This window comes from Bos grunniens, chromosome 29 (genome assembly GCF_055505025.1).
Source record: "Bos grunniens cultivar Pamir isolate PY7600 chromosome 29, Bosgru_T2T1.0, whole genome shotgun sequence".
Classification (NCBI taxonomy): domain Eukaryota; kingdom Metazoa; phylum Chordata; class Mammalia; order Artiodactyla; family Bovidae; genus Bos; species Bos grunniens.
The window spans coordinates 23,076,683-23,094,485 of record NC_141193.1 but is presented as its reverse complement, the minus strand read 5'-3'; the positions used below and the strand labels follow the sequence as shown (position 1 = coordinate 23,094,485).

At 39.8% G+C, this 17,803-nt stretch overlaps 1 protein-coding gene across 1 annotated transcript; it reads left to right on the top strand.

The window, feature by feature from the left end:
* The first annotated feature begins 14,272 nt into the window (after window positions 1-14,272).
* On the top strand, window positions 14,273-17,184 carry LOC147342281 (olfactory receptor 8A1-like). The gene is made up of 2 exons (XM_086384741.1): window positions 14,273-14,365; window positions 16,222-17,184. Exon 2 carries the CDS (start codon window positions 16,255-16,257, stop codon window positions 17,182-17,184), a length of 930 nt encoding a protein of 309 aa, XP_086240867.1. The 5' UTR covers window positions 14,273-14,365; window positions 16,222-16,254.
* Window positions 17,185-17,803: the final 619 nt, after the last annotated feature.

The window sequence follows — 17,803 nt, the reverse complement described above, 5'->3', positions numbered from 1 at the left end:
TACAAATGTTATTATTCTTTCTCAATTTTAAAAATAGCTTGACTTATCTGGCATGTGTCCCCAAGGGCAGAGGGGTTTTTGGCCATGAGGCATGTGGAATCTTAGCTCCCAACCAGGGGCTGAATGCACACCCACTGCCTTGGAAGGTGACTTCTTAACCACTGTACTACCAGTCACTTCTTTATTTCAAGACTTCAGGCTCTTTGGTCTGTGGATTGAGACTGTTTGACCAGTATCATGTGTGACAAGGAGGACCTTACACAAGTGGCCAAGGGCTTAGAATAGAGCCCAACAGGAGAGGCAGAGTCTGATCTTAAGGAAATGGCTTCCTGTGGAGCCGGGCTCAGCCTGCAGCCCTGTTCTAGGAGTGACCGTGAGCATTCCCTCGTGTTCCCTGGCCTCATCCTTCTGAGTCCATGTCTGTCACTGGTGTCAACATGACCTGTCCCAACCCCAGGGTCTGCTCTTCTGTTCCCTGCTCACTCCCACATCCACCTTTTCTGCCCTTCCTTTCTATGAACCCTCAATTTCCTCCTTGATTGGTTCTCTAAGTCATTCTGGTGGGGCTGGTGAGGGGTGGCCTCACGTCAGCCTTGGGACCCCTGCTCTTTTCTGTGTCCATGCCCAGCCTGTCCATCTGGCCTGCCGTGCTGGTTGTTGTCATGGAGATGATCTATCATGTGATAGCATAGGAGCCCCACCTCCAGGGACTGACCCTTAGGTCAGAGGGCTGACCAGATGCACTGCACTCTGTATAATTTGGGGCAAGAGAGATAGGGTAATTGGATGGGCTTCTCTTCTTTGTTCATGAACTTGACAGTTTGGCCAAGGGCCAAACTCAGTCTACCCTGAGTGCACAGCACCTCTAGGGGTCACTGTGAAACAATGCCACACTGCCAGGACCCTGCCCCAACAGGAGCCTCAGTCAGCAGGCTGGATGGGACAGGAGGGGTCCTCTTGCCCAGTGTGCCTTGTGTTTGGCTCACATCAGAGTAGCCTAGGATGCTTAACTTCTCCTCCCAATCTTATTTTGAATAATTTAAAGCCTTCAGAAAAGTTGAAAGTGCTTCGAAAGCCCTCTCCCTCAATAATGTGTCTCATTTGTGTTCTTCTTTTCTTGAACTACTTAGAATTAACTCATTGTCTTAAAAAAATTAAGTTGTAGACACAGCACTTCACTTTTCTTGTTGTTTTTTATTTTTAAACTCAAGTATAGTTGATTTTCAATGTTGTGTTAATTTCTGCTGTATGGCAAAGGGATTCAGTTATACATATATGTGCATCCTTTTTAAATATTCTCTTCCATTATGGTTTATCATAGGATATTGCATATAGGTCTCTGTGCTATATAGTAGGACCTTGTTGTTTATCCACTCTCTATATAGAAGCTTACATCTGCTAAGTCTAACCTCCCACTCGATCCCTCCCCCAAAATCCTCTACCTGGGCAACCACAAGTCTGTACTCAGTCCATGAGTCTGTTTCTGTTTCATAGATTCATTTGTCTCATGCAATCTACAGACTCAGTGTGATCCCTATCAAATTACCATTGGCATTTTTCACAGAACTAGAACAAAAAAATTCACAATTCATATGGAAACACAAAAGGCCTGAATAGGCAAAGCAGTCTTGAGAAAGAAGAATGGAGCTAGAGGAATCAACCTTCCTGACTTCAGATTATACTACAAAGCTACAATCATCAAGACAGTATGGTACTGGCACAAAAACAGAAATATAGACCAATGGAACAAGATAGAAAGCCCGTAAATAAACCCATGCATGCACCTATGGGTATCTTATTTTTGACAAAGGAGATAAGAATATACCATGGGGCAGAGACAGCCTCTTTAGTAAATGGTGCTGGGAAAACTGGACAGCTACATGTAAAAGAATGAAATTAGAACACTTCCTAACACCATACACAAAGATAAACTCAAAATGGATTAAAGACCTAAGTATAAGACCAGAAAGTAAAAACTCTTAGAGGAAAACATAGGCAGAACACTCGATGACATAAAGAAGGATCCTCTATGACCCAACTCCTAGAGTAACAAAAATAAAACAAAAGTAAACAAGTGGGACCTGAGTAAACTTAAAAGCTTTTGCACAGCAAAGGAAACTATAAGCAAGCTGAAAAGACAACCCTCAGAATGACAGAGAGTAATAGCAAATGAAACAACTGACAAAGGATTAATTTCCAAAATATACAAGTAGTTCATAAAACTCAATAAGAGAAAAGCAAATAACCCAATCAAAACGTGGGGGAAAACCTAAACAGACATTTTTCCAAAGAAGACATACAGATAGCAAACAAATACATGAAAAGATGCTCAACATTGCCCATTATTCAGTTCAGTTCAGTTCAGTCGCTCAGTCATGTCCGAATCTTTGCAACCCCATGAATCACAGCACACCAGGCCTCCCTGTCCATCACCAACTCCCAGAGTTTACCCAAACTCGTGTCCATTGAGTCAGTGATGCCATCCAACCATTTCATCCTCTGTCGTCCCCTTCTCCTGCCCCCAATCCCTCCCAGCATCAGGGTCTTTTCCAATGAGTCAACTCTTCGCATGAGGTGGCCAAAGTACTGGAGTTTCAGCTTCAACATCAGGCCTTCCAATGAACACCCAGGACTGACCTCTTTTAGGATTGACTGGTTGGATCTTCTTGCAGTCCAAGGGACTCACAAGAGTCTTCTCCAACACCACAGTTCAAAAGCATCAATTCTTCAGCACTTAGCTTTCTTCACAGTCCAACTCTCACATCCATACATGACCACTGGAAAAACCACAGACTTGACTAGACGGACCTTTGTTGGCAAAGTAATGTCTCTGCTTTTTAATATGCTGTCTAGGTTGGTCATAACTTTCCTTCCAAGGAGTAAGCATCTTTTAGTTTCATGGCTGCAGTCACCATCTGCAGTGGTGTTGGAGCCCAAAAAACTAAAGTCTGACACTGTTTCCACTGTTTCCCCATCTATTTCCCATGAAGTGCTGGGACCAGATGCCATGATCTTCGTTTTCTGAATGTTGAGCTTTAAGCCAACTTTTCACTCTCCTCTTTCACTTTCATTAAGAGGATTTTTAGTTCCTCTTCACTTTCTGCCATAAGAGTGGTGTCATCTGTATATCTGAGGTGATTGATATTTCTCCCAAAAATCTTGATTCCAGCTTGTGCTTCTTCCAGCCCAGCGTTTCTCATGATGTACTCTGCATAGAAGTTAAATAAGCAGGGTGACAATATACAGCCTTGATGTACTCATTTTCCTATCTGGAACCAGTCTGTTGGTCCATGTTCAGTTCTAACTGTTGCTTCCTGACCTGCATATAGGCTTCTCAAGAGGCAGGTCAGGTGATCTGGTATTCCTATCTCTTTCAGAATTTTCCAGTTTATTGTGATCCACACAGTCAAAGGCTTTGGCATAGTCAATAAAGCAGAAATAGATGTTTTTCTGGAACTCTCTTGCTTTTTTGATGATCCAGCAGATGTTGGCAATTTGATCTCTGGTTCCTCTGCCTTTTCTAAAACCAGCTTCAACATCTGGAAGTTCACAGTTCACGTACTACTAAAGCCTGGCTTGGAGAATTTTGAGCATTACTTTACTAGCATGTGAGATGAGTGCAATTGTGCGGTCATCTGAGCATTCTTTGGCATTGCCTTTCTTTGGGATTGGAATGAAAACTGACCTTTTCCAGTCCTGTGACCACTGCTGAGTTTTCCAAATTTGCTGGCATATTGAGTGCAGCACTTTCACAGCATTATCTTTCAGGATTTGAAATAGCTCAACTGAAATTCCATCACCTTGTTCGTAGTGATGCTTTCTTTTTTTTTTTTAATTTTATTTTATTTTTAAACTTTACAATATTGTATTAGTTTTACCAAATATCGAAATGAATCCACCACAGGTATACCCGCGTTCCCCATCCTGAACCCACCTCCCTCCTCCCTTCCCTTACCCTCCCTCTGGGTCGTCCCAGTGCACCAGCCCCAAGCATCCAGTACCGTGCATCAAACCTGGACTGGCGACTCGTTTCCTACATGATATTATACATGTTTCAATGCTATTCTCCCAAATCTCCCCACCCTCTCCCTCTCCCACAGAGTCCATAAGACCGATCTATACATCGGTGTCTCTTTTGCTGTCTCGTACACAGGGTTATTGTTACCATCTTTCTAAATTCCATATATATGTGTTAGTATACTGTATTGGTGTTTTTCTTTCTGACTTACTTCACTCTGTATAATAGGTTCCAGTTTCATCCACCTCATTAGAATTGATTCAAATGTATTCTTTTTAAAGCTGAGTAATACTCCATTGTGTATATGTACCACAGCTTTCTTATCCATTCATCTGCTGATGGACATCTAGGTTGCTTCCATGTCCTGGCTATTATAAACAGTGCTGCGATGAACATTGGGGTACACATGTCTCTTTCCCTTCTGGTTTCCTCAGTGTGTATGCTCAGCAGTGGGATTGCTGGATCATAAGGCAGTTCTATTTCCAGTTTTTTAAGGAATCTCCACACTGTTCTCCATAGTGGCTGGACTAGTTTGCATTCCCACCAACAGTGTAAGAGAGTTCCCTTTTCTCCACACCCTCTCCAGCATTTATTGCTTGTAGACTTTTGGATCGCAGCCATTCTGACTGGCGTGAAATGGTACCTCATAGTGGTTTTGATTTGCATTTCTCTGATAATGAGTGATGTTGAGCATCTTTTCATGTGTTTGTTAGCCATCTGTATGTCTTCTTTAGAGAAATGTCTATTTAGTTCTTTGGCCCATTTTTTGATTGGGTCGTTTATTTTTCTGGAGTTGAGCTGTAGGAGTTGCTTGTATATTTTTGAGATTAGTTGTTTGTCCGTTGCTTCATTTGCTATTATTTTCTCCCATTCTGAAGGCTGCCTTTTCACCTTGCTAATAGTTTCCTTTGATGTGCAGAAGCTTTTAAGGTTAATTAGGTCCCATTTGTTTATTTTTGCTTTTATTTCTAATATTCTGGGAGGTGGGTCATAGAGGATCCTGCTGTGATGTATGTCGGAGAGTGTTTTGCCTATGTTCTCCTCTAGGAGTTTTATAGTTTCTGGTCTTACGTTGAGATCTTTAATCCATTTTGAGTTTATTTTTATGTATGGTGTTAGAAAGTGTTCTAGTTTCATTCTTTTACAAGTGATTGACCAGTTTTCCCAGCACCACTTGTTAAAGAGATTGTCTTTAATCCATTGTATATTCTTGCCTCCTTTGTCAAAGATAAGGTGTCCATATGTACGTGGATTTATCTCTGGGCTTTCTATTTTGTTCCATTGATCAATATTTCTGTCCTTGTGCCAGTACCAAACTGTCTTGATAACTGTGGCTTTGTAATAGAGTCTGAAGTCAGGTAGGTTGATTCCTCCAGTTCCATTCTTCTTTCTCAAGATCACTTTGGCTATTCGAGGTTTTTTGTATTTCCATACAAATTGTGAAATTATTTGTTCTAGCTCTGTGAAGAATACCGTTGGTAGCTTGATAGGGATTGCATTGAATCTATAAATTGCTTTGGGTAGTATACTCATTTTCACTATATTGATTCTTCCAATCCATGAACATGGTATATTTCTCCATCTATTAGTGTCCTCTTTGATTTCTTTCACCAGTGTTTTATAGTTTTCTATATATAGGTCTTTAGTTTCTTTAGGTAGATATATTCCTAAGTATTTTATTCTTTCCGTTGCAATGGTGAATGGAATTGTTTCCTTAATTTCTCTTTCAGTTTTCTCATTATTGGTGTATAGGAATGCAAGGGATTTCTGTGTGTTGATTTTATGTCCTGCAACTTTACTATAATCATTGATTAGTTCTAGTAATTTTCTGGTGGAGTCTTTAGGGTTTTCTATGTAAAGGATCATGTCATCTGCAAACAGTGAGAGTTTTACCTCTTCTTTTCCAATTTGGACTCCTTTTATTTCTTTTTCTGCTCTGATTGCTGTGGCCAAAACTTCCAAAACTATGTTGAATAGTAATGGTGAATGTGGGCACCCTTGTCTTGTTCCTGACTTTAGAGGAAATGCTTTCAATTTTTCACCATTGAGGATAATGTTTGCTGAGGGTTTGTCATATATAGCTTTTATTATGTTGAGGTATGTTCCTTCTATTCCTGCTTTCTGGAGAGTTCTTATCATAAATGGATGTTGAATTTTGTCAAAGGCTTTCTCTGCATCTATTGAGATAATCATATAGTTTTTGTTTTTCAATTTGTTAATGTGGTGTATAACATTGATTGATTTGCGGATATTGAAGAATCCTTGCATCCCTGGGATAAAGCCCACTTGGTCATGGTGTATGATCTTTTTAATGTGTTGTTGGATTCTGATTGCTAGAATTTTGTGAAGGATTTTTGCATCTATGTTCATCAGTGATATTGGCCTGTAGTTTTCTTTTTTTGTGGGATCTTTGTCAGGTTTTGGTATTAGGGTGATGGTGGCCTCACAGAATGAGTTTGGAAGTTTACCTTCCTCTGCAATTTTCTGGAAGAGTTTGAGCAGGATAGGTGTTAGCTCTTCTCTAAATTTTTGGTAGAATTCAGCTGTGAAGCTGTCTGGACCTGGGCTTTTGTTTGCTGGAAGATTTTTGATTACAGTTTCAATTTCCGTGCTTGTGATGGGTCTGTTAAGATTTTCTATTTCTTCCTGGTCCAGTTTTGGAAAGTTGTACTTTTCTAAGAATTTGTCCATTTCTTCCACGTTGTCCATTTTATTGGCATATAATTGTTGATAGTAGTCTCTTATGATCCTTTGTATTTCTGTGTTGTCTGTTGTGATCTCTCCATTTTCATTTCTAATTTTATTGATTTGATTTTTCTCCCTTTGTTTCTTGATGAGTCTGGCTAATGGTTTGTCAATTTTATTTATCCTTTCAAAGAACCAGCTTTTGGCTTTGTTGATTTTTGCTATGGTCTCTTTTGTTTCCTTTGCATTTATTTCTGCCCTAATTTTTAAGATTTCTTTCCTTCTACTAACCCTGGGGTTCTTCATTTCTTCCTTTTCTAGTTGCTTTAGGTGTAGGGTTAGGTTATTTATTTGACTTTTTTCTTGTTTCTTTAGGAATGCCTGTATTGCTATGAACTTTCCCCTTAGGACTGCTTTTAAAGTGTCCTACAGGTTTTGAGTTGTTGTGTTTTCATTTTCATTAGTTTCTATGCAAATTTTGATTTCTTTTTTGATTTCTTCTGTGATTTGTTGGTTATTCAGCAGCGTGTTGTTCAGCCTCCACATGTTGGAATTTTTAATAGTTTTTCTCCTGTAATTGAGATCTAATCTTACTGCATTGTGGTCAGAAAAGATGCTTGGAATGATTTCCATTTTTTTGAATTTACCAACGCTAGATTTATGGCCCAGGATGTGATCTATCCTGGAGAAGGTTCCATGTGCGCTTGAGAAAAAGGTGAAATTCATTGTTTTGGGATGAAATGTCCTATAGATATCAGTTAGGTCTAACTGGTCTATTGTATCGTTTAACGTTTGTGTTTCCTTGTTAATTTTCTGTTTAGTTGATCTAGCCATAGGTGTGAGTGGGGTATTAAAGTCTCCCACTATTATTGTGTTATTGTTAATTTCTCCTTTCATACTTGTTAGCATTTGTCTTACATATTGCGGTGCTCCCGTGTTGGGTGCATATATATTTATAATTGTTATATCTTCTTCTTGGATTGATCCTTTGATCATTAGGTAGTGACCATCTTTGTCTCTTTTTACAGCCTTTGTTTTAAAGTCTATTTTATCTGATATAAGTATTGCTATATATAAGTATTACTCCTCTTTTCCACTCCTCCCTACTTATTCTTACCCAAGCACTTCTACCTGATCCTTTTATGTGAATTTCTTAGTCACAGTAACAATAATGCCAGCCACTACCATGTTTTGGGGCACTCACTCTGAGCCACACAACACATAAATTCTTCATATGCCTTCTTTTAATTACTATTCGCAACAGTTAGGTACCATGTCTTATGTTTCCTTCACTGGCAGGCAGGTCCTTTACCGGTAGCGCCACCTGGGAAGGCCTCACTGCTGTATACTTATCTTCAGACTAATAATATTGTACACATTATGTACATCATTTGTATGTTGATTATACTACAATAAAATGGGTCTCTTTAAAAAAAAAAAAAGACTGCATCTTAACACTCAAAATCAATCAATAATCACAGAATGTGAGATCATATATACATTTTGCAAATAAATGTGGCTAAGTCACAAGTCCAAAGTGTGCAATCTCCACTTTATCCCTAAACTCACGCAACCACTGATTCACTTTCTATAGCACTTGATTAGTTTTCCCTGATCACAGTACACAACGGTGTCTGATATGTTTTGCCCAACACAATGCTTTCGAGGTCTTTCATATTGTTGTGTGTATCAATAATATATTTCTTTTTCATTAGTAGTAATCCATTGCTTGTATAGATGCAATAATTTTTTCCCACCTGTTGAAGGACAGTTGGTTGTTTCCAGTTTGAGTTACTGTGAATAAAGGATATATAAGCATTCATGTACAGAACTCTTTGTGAACATATGTTTTCAATCTCAGTTCAGTTCAGTTCAGTTCAGTCGCTCAGTCGTGTCCGAATCTTTGAGACCCCATGAATCACAGCACGCCAGGCCTCCCTGTCCATCACCAACTCCCAGAGTTCACTCAGACTCACGTCCATCAAGTCAGTGATGCCATCCAGCCATCTCATCCTCTGTCGTCCCCTTCTCCTCTTGCCCCCAATCCCTCCCAGCATCGGGGTCTTTTCCAATGAGTCAACTCTTCACATGAGGTGGCCAAAGTACTGGAGTTTCAGCTTTAGCATCATTCCTTCCAAAGAAATCCCAGGGCTGATCTCCTTCAGAATGGACTGGTTGGATCTCCTTGCAGTCCAAGGGACTCTCAAGAGTCTTCTCCAACACCACAGTTCAAAAGCATCAATTCTTTGGCGCTCAGCTTTCTTCACAGTCCAACTCTCACATCCATATATGACCACTGGAAAAACCATAGCCTTGACTAGAACCTTTGTTGGCAAAGTAATGTCTCTGCTTTTGACTATGCTGTCTAGGTTGGTCATAACTTTTCTTCCAAGGAGTAAGCGTCTTTTAATTTCATGGCTGCAGTCACCATCTACAGTGATTTTGAAGTCCAAAAAAATAAAGCCTGACACTGTTTCCACTGTTTCCCAATCTACTTGCCATGAAGTGGTGGGACCATATGTCATGATCTTCGTTTTCTGAACATTGAGTTTTAAGCCAACTTTTTCACTCTCCTCTTTCACCTTTGTATCTAAGAATTCTTTGGTCATAGGCAAGTTTAAAAGAAACTACCAAACAATCCTATAAAGAGGTTGTTTAATTTTATTTTCTATTATCACTGTATAAGAAGTTCGCTTGCTCTCCATTCTCAACAAAATGATGTTGTCACATTTTCAAGCGTTAGCACCCCTAGTGGGTACATAGTGAAAGTGTTAGTCACCCAGTTGGGTCTGGCTCTTTGCAACCCATGCAGTGTAGCCAGGCTTCTCTACCCATGGGATTCTCCAGGCAAGAAAATGTTAAGCTATATAAGGAAAACAATTGCAATGGACTGAAACACACATAAAACATGGTTAAATTAGGAAGAATATAAAGATACTAAAGAAAACAACTAGCTTTCTTTGTTAGATAATAAGAAACTAAACTATAATTTTGAAAATTAGAAAATGAAGGTGAGGTAAACACTTCTATATGAACTGTGGTGATGGATATACAATCTGTGCATGTGATAAAATTGCTTTGAGGTTAGTTTACATACACACAAATGAGTATAAGTAAATATGGGGAAATCTGAAGAAGATCGATCGACATTTGGGGCTTCCCTGGTGACTCAGGGGGAAAAGAATCTTCCTGCAACGTGGAAGATGAGGGCTCGGTCCTTGGGTCAGGAAGATCCCCGGAGAAGGGAGTGGCTACCCACTTCAGTATTCTTGCTTGGCAAATTCCAAGGACATCCTGGGTGTGATATTGTATTATAATTCTGCAGATTGTTCCCATTGGGGAAACTGCTCAAGGGTACACAGGATCTCTCTCTATTATTTCTTGTATCCCTATGTGAATCTACAATTAACTCAAAAGAAAAGGTTTAAAAATCTTCACTAGCAGCATTTTCACAGATAATATATTGCTGAATGTAGTCTTGAAAAGGGCACATTCTTATCAGCATATTTTCCTTATGAATGAGAATATACAAGCGAAGAATTCTTACAAATCTACCTTCTTATGCCCTCAACCTCCTCCCATTCTACACAGTCAATCTACAGGTCCAACATCAAGGTGACAAATTTAGCACTCCTTATGAATTAACATTCCTTTAGTGAAATTACACAGTTTTATTAAAACAGTCAACTCTATTCTTTAAATCCTTTCAAATAAGCCTTTTAATCATAGTTGATTATGCGTGATCGTGAACAACTAGTGATGAGGAACAACCATAATGACAGTGACTGACGTTGTTGATAATAATAACCGCGGGGGTTGTGGGGCTGGTGGCGCTGCTTGTAATGATGATACTGTGGATGGTGATGGACTCATTGATGATAAATTACTTGAAAGGAGGCATTAGACTGTAGTTTCTCAAACAGCAAGTTGACTTCCCCAATAAAAGGAAAATTAACACACTTGGGACCCAAGAACATAATTCACAGCACAAGTGTAAATCAAAACTCTAACTGTCCTTTGCAAAGGGCCCAGTCTCTGAAGTGACTGCCTCCCAGGAGAAGTTCTGCTCATATACATATAAACACACCCACACATCTCCCAACCTCATGGACCCTTTTTTCATGATGGGGCTAGCCCCTTTGAGTAACTTTAAGATTAGATGTAAATCTTTACGGTCCTCTCATCTACCAATATTGATTTCCTAACTGTCAAAATCGAGGCATTTCCAAATACTTCCAGGAGACTGTGTACAGCTGTACATTGGCAGAAGTATTTAATTACAATTTAAACAATTCTATGATGGCAAGAACCGCTACAATATTGTAAAGTAATTAGCTTCCAATTAAAATAAAGGAATTAATTTTATAAAAAACAATTCTATGAGAAAAATACTTCTTTCATCACCTCTTGTGTCTGATGCAAGCTATCTCCAACCCTGTGTTTACCTTCATCTCCGGGTGGTTTTTCTTTGTGTGCTGTGTTCTTGTGGGCAGCAATCCTGAGCCTCTGATGGTCTGGTAGAACTGGAGGTAGGAACTGTAGTGACTGATATCAAATATGGGGTCATGTTTTCCTATTTTATATTGTTAGATGACTGTGGGAATCAATAATTAAGTTAATGCTGTCTAGGATTTTCCCATCTGCACCTCACTAAGCAAATACTGTTCACTCTGTACGGCCCTGTGATTTCTGGCAATGGTGTATTCTAGGTGGATTGTCTATGTTTCTTAAGTTTTAAGAGGTGGAATTTGAGTAGAAGGGAATTTGTAAGATTTTTTAATCTATTGTTGCTCCCTGCAAGAATTTTTTTCTTTTTTACAATTAACAGAAATAATACTCAAAAAATCTTAGTTACCTCTGATAGTAATTATTATAAAGTTAGCAATTTAACCATCACTAATTTAATATGTAGTGTTTATACTGCAATTCAGATTTTCTCATCTTCATACTATTAATATAATCAAGAATTTTTACACCTAGAAAAAGAAATATAGTGCTAAAGTTACTATTATTATAGGAATGAGACAATGCATTATAAAATTATAAAGTGATACATTAAAAAAGGTTACAAAAATTATTTAAAATACATATATGCTTATACACATATAGATACGTACACGAAAGTGAAATGACATGCTTAGTCATGTTGGACTCTTTGGGACCCTGCGGACTGTAGCCCACCAGGCTCCTCTGTCCATGGGATTCTCCAGGCAAGAATGTTGGAGTCAGTTGCCATGCCCATCTCCAGGGGATCTTCCCAACCCAGGGATGGAACACAGGGTCTCCTGCATTGCAAGCAGATACTTTACCATCTGAGCCACCAGGGAAGCCTAGATACATACTCTTTTGATGTTCAGAAGGCAATGGCACCCCACTCCAGTACTAAGTACGCTAAGAGTTGGACACGACTGGGTGACTTCACTTTCACTTTTCACTTTCATACATTGGAGAAGGCAATGGAAACCCACTCCAGTGTTCTTGCCTGGAGAATCCCAGGGACGGGGGAGCGTGGTGGGCTGCCATCTATGGGGTTGCACAGAGTCAGACATGACTGAAGCGACTTAGCAGCAGCAGCTCCAAGTTGTGCTGACTCTTTGTGATCCCATGGACTTCAGCATTCCAGGCCTCACTGTCCCTCATCATCTCCCAAAGTTTGCTCAAGTCCATGTCCATTGAATCGGTGATGTATATATGCACTGAAGCATTGAAAAAAACCTAAAAAATCATGATGACTATTGCTTGTCTCCAAGGAGCCAGAAGGGCATTTTATGTTTGCTTATTTATATCCCTGATTTTCTGCAACACACATATACTGGTTTGGTAAGTTTTCTTTTTTATTTCTTAAATTAATTAATTAGGTTTTTGTGGGTTTTTTTCTGCACTGGGTCTTTGGAATTGCACAAAGGCTTCCTCTAACTGCAGCAAGTGAGGGCTACTCTCTAGTTGCTGTGCACGGGCTTCTCTTGACAGTGGCTGATCTTGTTGCAAAGCACGGGATCTAGGGCACAGGCTTCAGTAGCTGCAGAACTCATGCTTAAGTAGTTGTGGCGCACGGGCTTAGTTGCTCTGTGACATGTGGGATCTTCCCAGACCAGGGATCAAACTCATGTCACCTGCACTGGAAGACACATTCTTAACCACTGGACCACCAGGGAAGTCCTGATAATTTTTCTTTAATGCATCTGAAATTGGCCATAAAATCTATCATCTTTGTCTAAAAATTCAATAAGTTAACTTCATTAAATAATAACAAAGTGCTACAAAAAAGATAACCTAGAATAAGGTAACATAGTTTAGAGGACAAATAACAAACTGGTAGACAGAAGTCCTAAGGTTTAGTTAGACCAAGTTCCGTGTCTTCCTAGTTTTATGCCTTTTGGTAACTTATTTAAATTTTAGATTCATGTTGATGTATGGCAAAACCAATACAATATTGTAACGTAATTAACTTCCAATAAAAAAAAATAAATAAATTTTAGAACTTCTGTTTCCTAGAGAAGAGGAAAATAATATAGCTTTCCCCTTTTTATATGCTATGCACAATGTAAGACATCAAGGATAAAACACATTCAACCACAACATTGCTCAGACCTCTAGGTGCGTTGATTTGTAAGGCTACACACTTCGGCCAAGGGAAGAGTTTATGATTAGAAGAAAGCAGTTTCAGTTCCAAGTTCTTCATAATTAGAAAGTCTCTGGAAAGTCACTTAGTGTTTGGCACTTCAGTTTTCTCCATATAAACATGTGAATGAAAATTCTACTCTAAACACATTTCTCCTCATATGCGAAACATTTCAGAGGAGTTAATGAGAATGACTTTTGAAGAGCAGTATACAAAAGTTAGTAACTGTGTAAGTAACCAATTAAAATAGTGCAAATTTAAGACTTTAACTTAAAGAATACCTGTCAGAGAAGGGATATCTATAGGTATCATATCCAGCAATGATGATCCGTGCTTCTTAGGACATCTTAGGACTTAAGCACTTTGTCATTAGGGAGATGATGGTTTGATATCATAATCAAAATGAAAATAAGAACAATAATAAAAGTAGCTGGTGAGCATTTACTCTGGAATGTCCTATATGTCAGGGTCCAGGCTTCACCAGAGATGAATTAATTAGAACCTCTCTGGCTGAAACATAGATATCGACACTTTTTAAATGTTGCAGGTGATTATAATGTACAGCCAATGTTGAGAACCATTGCCTTAGGAACTGAGGCCAGTGAAAAACTAAGAAAACATTCCAGACATCTACTGACAGCTCACATTTGTATAGGAAATGACATCTTGAAAAAAAAATTCTAACTGCATAATCCCATATTATTTTTACAACCAGCTTAGAAATTGTTATCACTCATCTCTTCATCTTTCAGACACAGAAATTGACTTGAAACTCAATAATACTTTTGTAACTAACATATCCCCCTGACACTTCATCGATCTGAGATCGGTTACTGGATGTTCACATTCAGTCAATATCTAGGACTTGCATAAATGATAGAAGAATTTCATTTCTGAAACAAAGTATATCTCCAATATTAACTCTACTGCTTATTACCTACAGGATTGAGATTCGCAAACTTGAACCTTCTTCAGCCTCATCTGGAGACAGTGTGATACACAGATCACTGGGCCCCATCCCAGAGTTCCTGACTTGGTAGGTCTGGGGTGAGGCCTGAGAATCTGCATCTCTAATATCTTCAAGTGATGCCAGTGATGTTGGTCCAGGAATGCACTGTTTGATTTGTTTTGAATTCCAGACATGGAGTTCAGAGAATGGAGAGAATAGTGTGGTCTGGAGTGCTTAGAAAGAATCCATGGAGGACCTACAGACTTTTGAAAAAGAAATGGATTTGGTTGGTCTTTTAGGAATCATAGAGTAATTTTTCTTAAGCTGGCAGGATTATTAAGAAGATCTGGTTCAATCATTCTGTTTACAGATAGGGAAACCAAGCCCAGAGAGGCAAAGGACATGTCCAAAGGTACACAGCTAGTGTATGCCAAAAATGTCTGGAATTCAGATACTTTTATTCTTAGGTCAATTCTTTTTCCTCTATACAGTGATTTTGGTTTGTATGGAATAGAAATTAGGATAATTAGGCCTAATTGAATCCACAGGTTTGTATGAGAGATCCATGGGAAATATGAGCTGAATAAGGTGAAGACCAGATCCTGGCGGATCTTGAGCGTTATCTTGAAGACTTTAAATTCAGAACAACAGGGAGGCATACAAAATGCTTCAAGTCTTGTTCCGTCTTTTCTCACCAATGAAGGTGATGTAGGTATGGAGGTATGGAGGTATGGAGAATAGATTGGAGTTGAGGAAGGAAGTGGAACTTGAGTCTGGAAGACCTTGTAGCAGTCCAGATGTTAGTGCAGTTAGGGGCCTAGTTGCATTTGAGTTTGCGTTTAGAAATTTGTAGAGGGTTTTGAAGATGACACGCAATTCTTTGGTAAGATGTGTGTACCCAGAATTCTTAGTGAGAGCTTGGGAGTAAAAAGCCTGGAGAACTAGTCTTTTACCTTAACTCTGTATATGGTTGTAAATGACATTTTAGTATCTAAGTGATGATTCCTCTTAAGGAAGCCAAGCCTGGAAAGTAGAATATAACATTATACTACTGTGAAAATAGTGATGGAGGGAGAGGAAAGGGCAGAAGGAGCAATGGACAATGAATGGGATCAGCTTCCAAGGGAGGGCCTGGACATCTCTGTCAGAGGAGCTATGTTGAAGCTAGGGAGTCAAGCCACCAGGGACTGCAGCCTCACACTGTCATTTTAGGACTCAAGAGGCCAATGGAAGTAAGATCTGCCTGCTGGACCCACAAATGCTTTGGGTGGATAGATTGTGCTAAAGCCCAGGCCCATACATGTATCCACATAGATTTTCAGCCAGGGCTGATGAGAATAGATTGATACAGTCCTTACCAGGCCAGTGAATTGGCACCGGGTATGATACTTTAAAATTTTTTCCATCCTCGGGAATCTTTTTCCATCTCTAAGGAAAAACTTTAAAAGTCAGCAAGAAAGTGAGAACACAGACCTTCAAATAATATCTCATACTGGATCTGAGAGTTTGGGTTGCAGAAAAAAATCTGGTCCTAGAGTATTCAACAAATACTTACTGAGCAGGACCTGTTAAACACCAGATGCTATGCTAAGTGTTGGACTTTAATCTTTGCATCATATTGCATCAAATGTTGTTGATACAGAATATTAATATTTGGTTCTATTTTGCATTAAGTTCTTTAAGCTCCATGGGGATTCTCCAGGCAAGAATACTGGAGCGGATTGCCAGACCCACTGTGCTAGGCTATTTGAGAACCATGAAAATGACAGCAGCTCCAGATCTTGCCCCCTTTTGGGCTCATCTTTGAAATACTCAGGGTCTTGTCTTCCTCCCAAAACAAACAACAGGATGAGGGAATATTCATCAGGAAAGATCAGGATCGCACAGCTGGCCCAGAGTCTCAAAACTAGCTTCACCAAGCAGTGCAAGAAGCAGCCTTTCATGCAGTTGTTCTCTCATCACACAGGTCCCCCAAGGAGAATGGCTGCAGAAAATCACTCTACAGTGACAGAGTTCATTCTCGGAGGTTTAACAAGTCAACCAGAGCTCCAGCTCCCCCTCTTCTTCCTCTTCCTTGGGATCTATTCCATCACCATGGTAGGGAACCTGGGCATGATAACCCTGATTTGTCTGAACGCTCAGCTTCACACCCCCATGTACTATTTCCTCAGCAACCTGTCCTTTGTGGATCTCTGCTACTCCTCCGTCACTACCCCTAAGATGCTGGTGAACTTTGTCTCAGGGAAGAACACCATCTCCTATGCAGGGTGCATGGCCCAGCTCTACTTCTTCATTGTGTTTGTTGTTGCTGAGTGTTACATGCTGACAGTGATGGCCTATGACCGCTACGTTGCCATCTGCAGACCTTTGCTTTACAACATCATCATGTCTCATCGAGTCTGCTCCCTGCTGGTGGCTGGGGTCTATATCATGGGGCTCATTGGCTCAACCATAGAGACTGGCCTCATGTTGAAACTGCCCTATTGTGAACACCTCATCAGTCATTACTTCTGTGATATCGTCCCCCTCATGAAACTTTCCTGCTTTAGCACCTATGACATTGAGATGACAGTCTTCTTTTTGGCTGGATTCAACATCGTAGTTACTAGCTTAACAGTCTTAATTTCCTATGCCTTCATCCTGTCCAGTATCCTCCGTATCAGCACCACAGAGGGAAGGTCCAAAGCCTTCAATACATGCAGCTCCCACTTTGCAGCCGTGGGGATTTTCTATGGAACGACCGCCTTCATGTACTTGAAACCCTCCACAGCCAGTTCCCTGGCCCAGGAGAATGTGGCCTCCGTGTTCTACACCACAGTGATCCCCATGCTGAACCCCCTGATCTACAGCTTGAGGAATAAGGAGGTAAAGGCTGCCATGCACAAAACTCTGAGGGGAAAATTGCTTTGATGCAAATGTCATAATTCTTGCTCCAATTTAAAAATAAGTTGTTATAGACTTTTGGACTCTGTGGGAGAAGGCGAGCGTGGGATGATTTGAGAGAATAGCATTGAAACATGTATATTACCATATGTGAAATAGATTGCCAGTCCAGGTTCAATGCATGAGACAGGGTGCTCAGGGCTGGTGCACTGGGATAACCCTGAGGGATGGGATGGGGAGGAAGGTGGGAGTGGGCTTCAGGATAGGAAACACATGTACACCCATGGCTGATTCATGTCAATGTATGGCAAAAACCACCACAATATTGTAATTAGCCTCCAATTAAAACAAATAAATTAATTTAAAATTTAAAAAAAGAAAAAAAAATAAGTTGTTATGAATCCCAGAGGGAACCCTTCTGAATGATCGCCACCTGAGATGGGATACAGTCCCTTCTCTGAATGTCTGGGTGACTTCTCCTGCCTCCTTCCCTCTTCCTTCCTTCCCTCTCTCAACTCTCAGATCTATTTAAAACCAGATAATTTTAATGTCATTTATCTCATTTAGGAAACATTTCCTCTATCCTGAGTCCTATGGTAGAACTCTACTCTCTTAATTGTAATTTAACATCAATTTTAAACTTTCA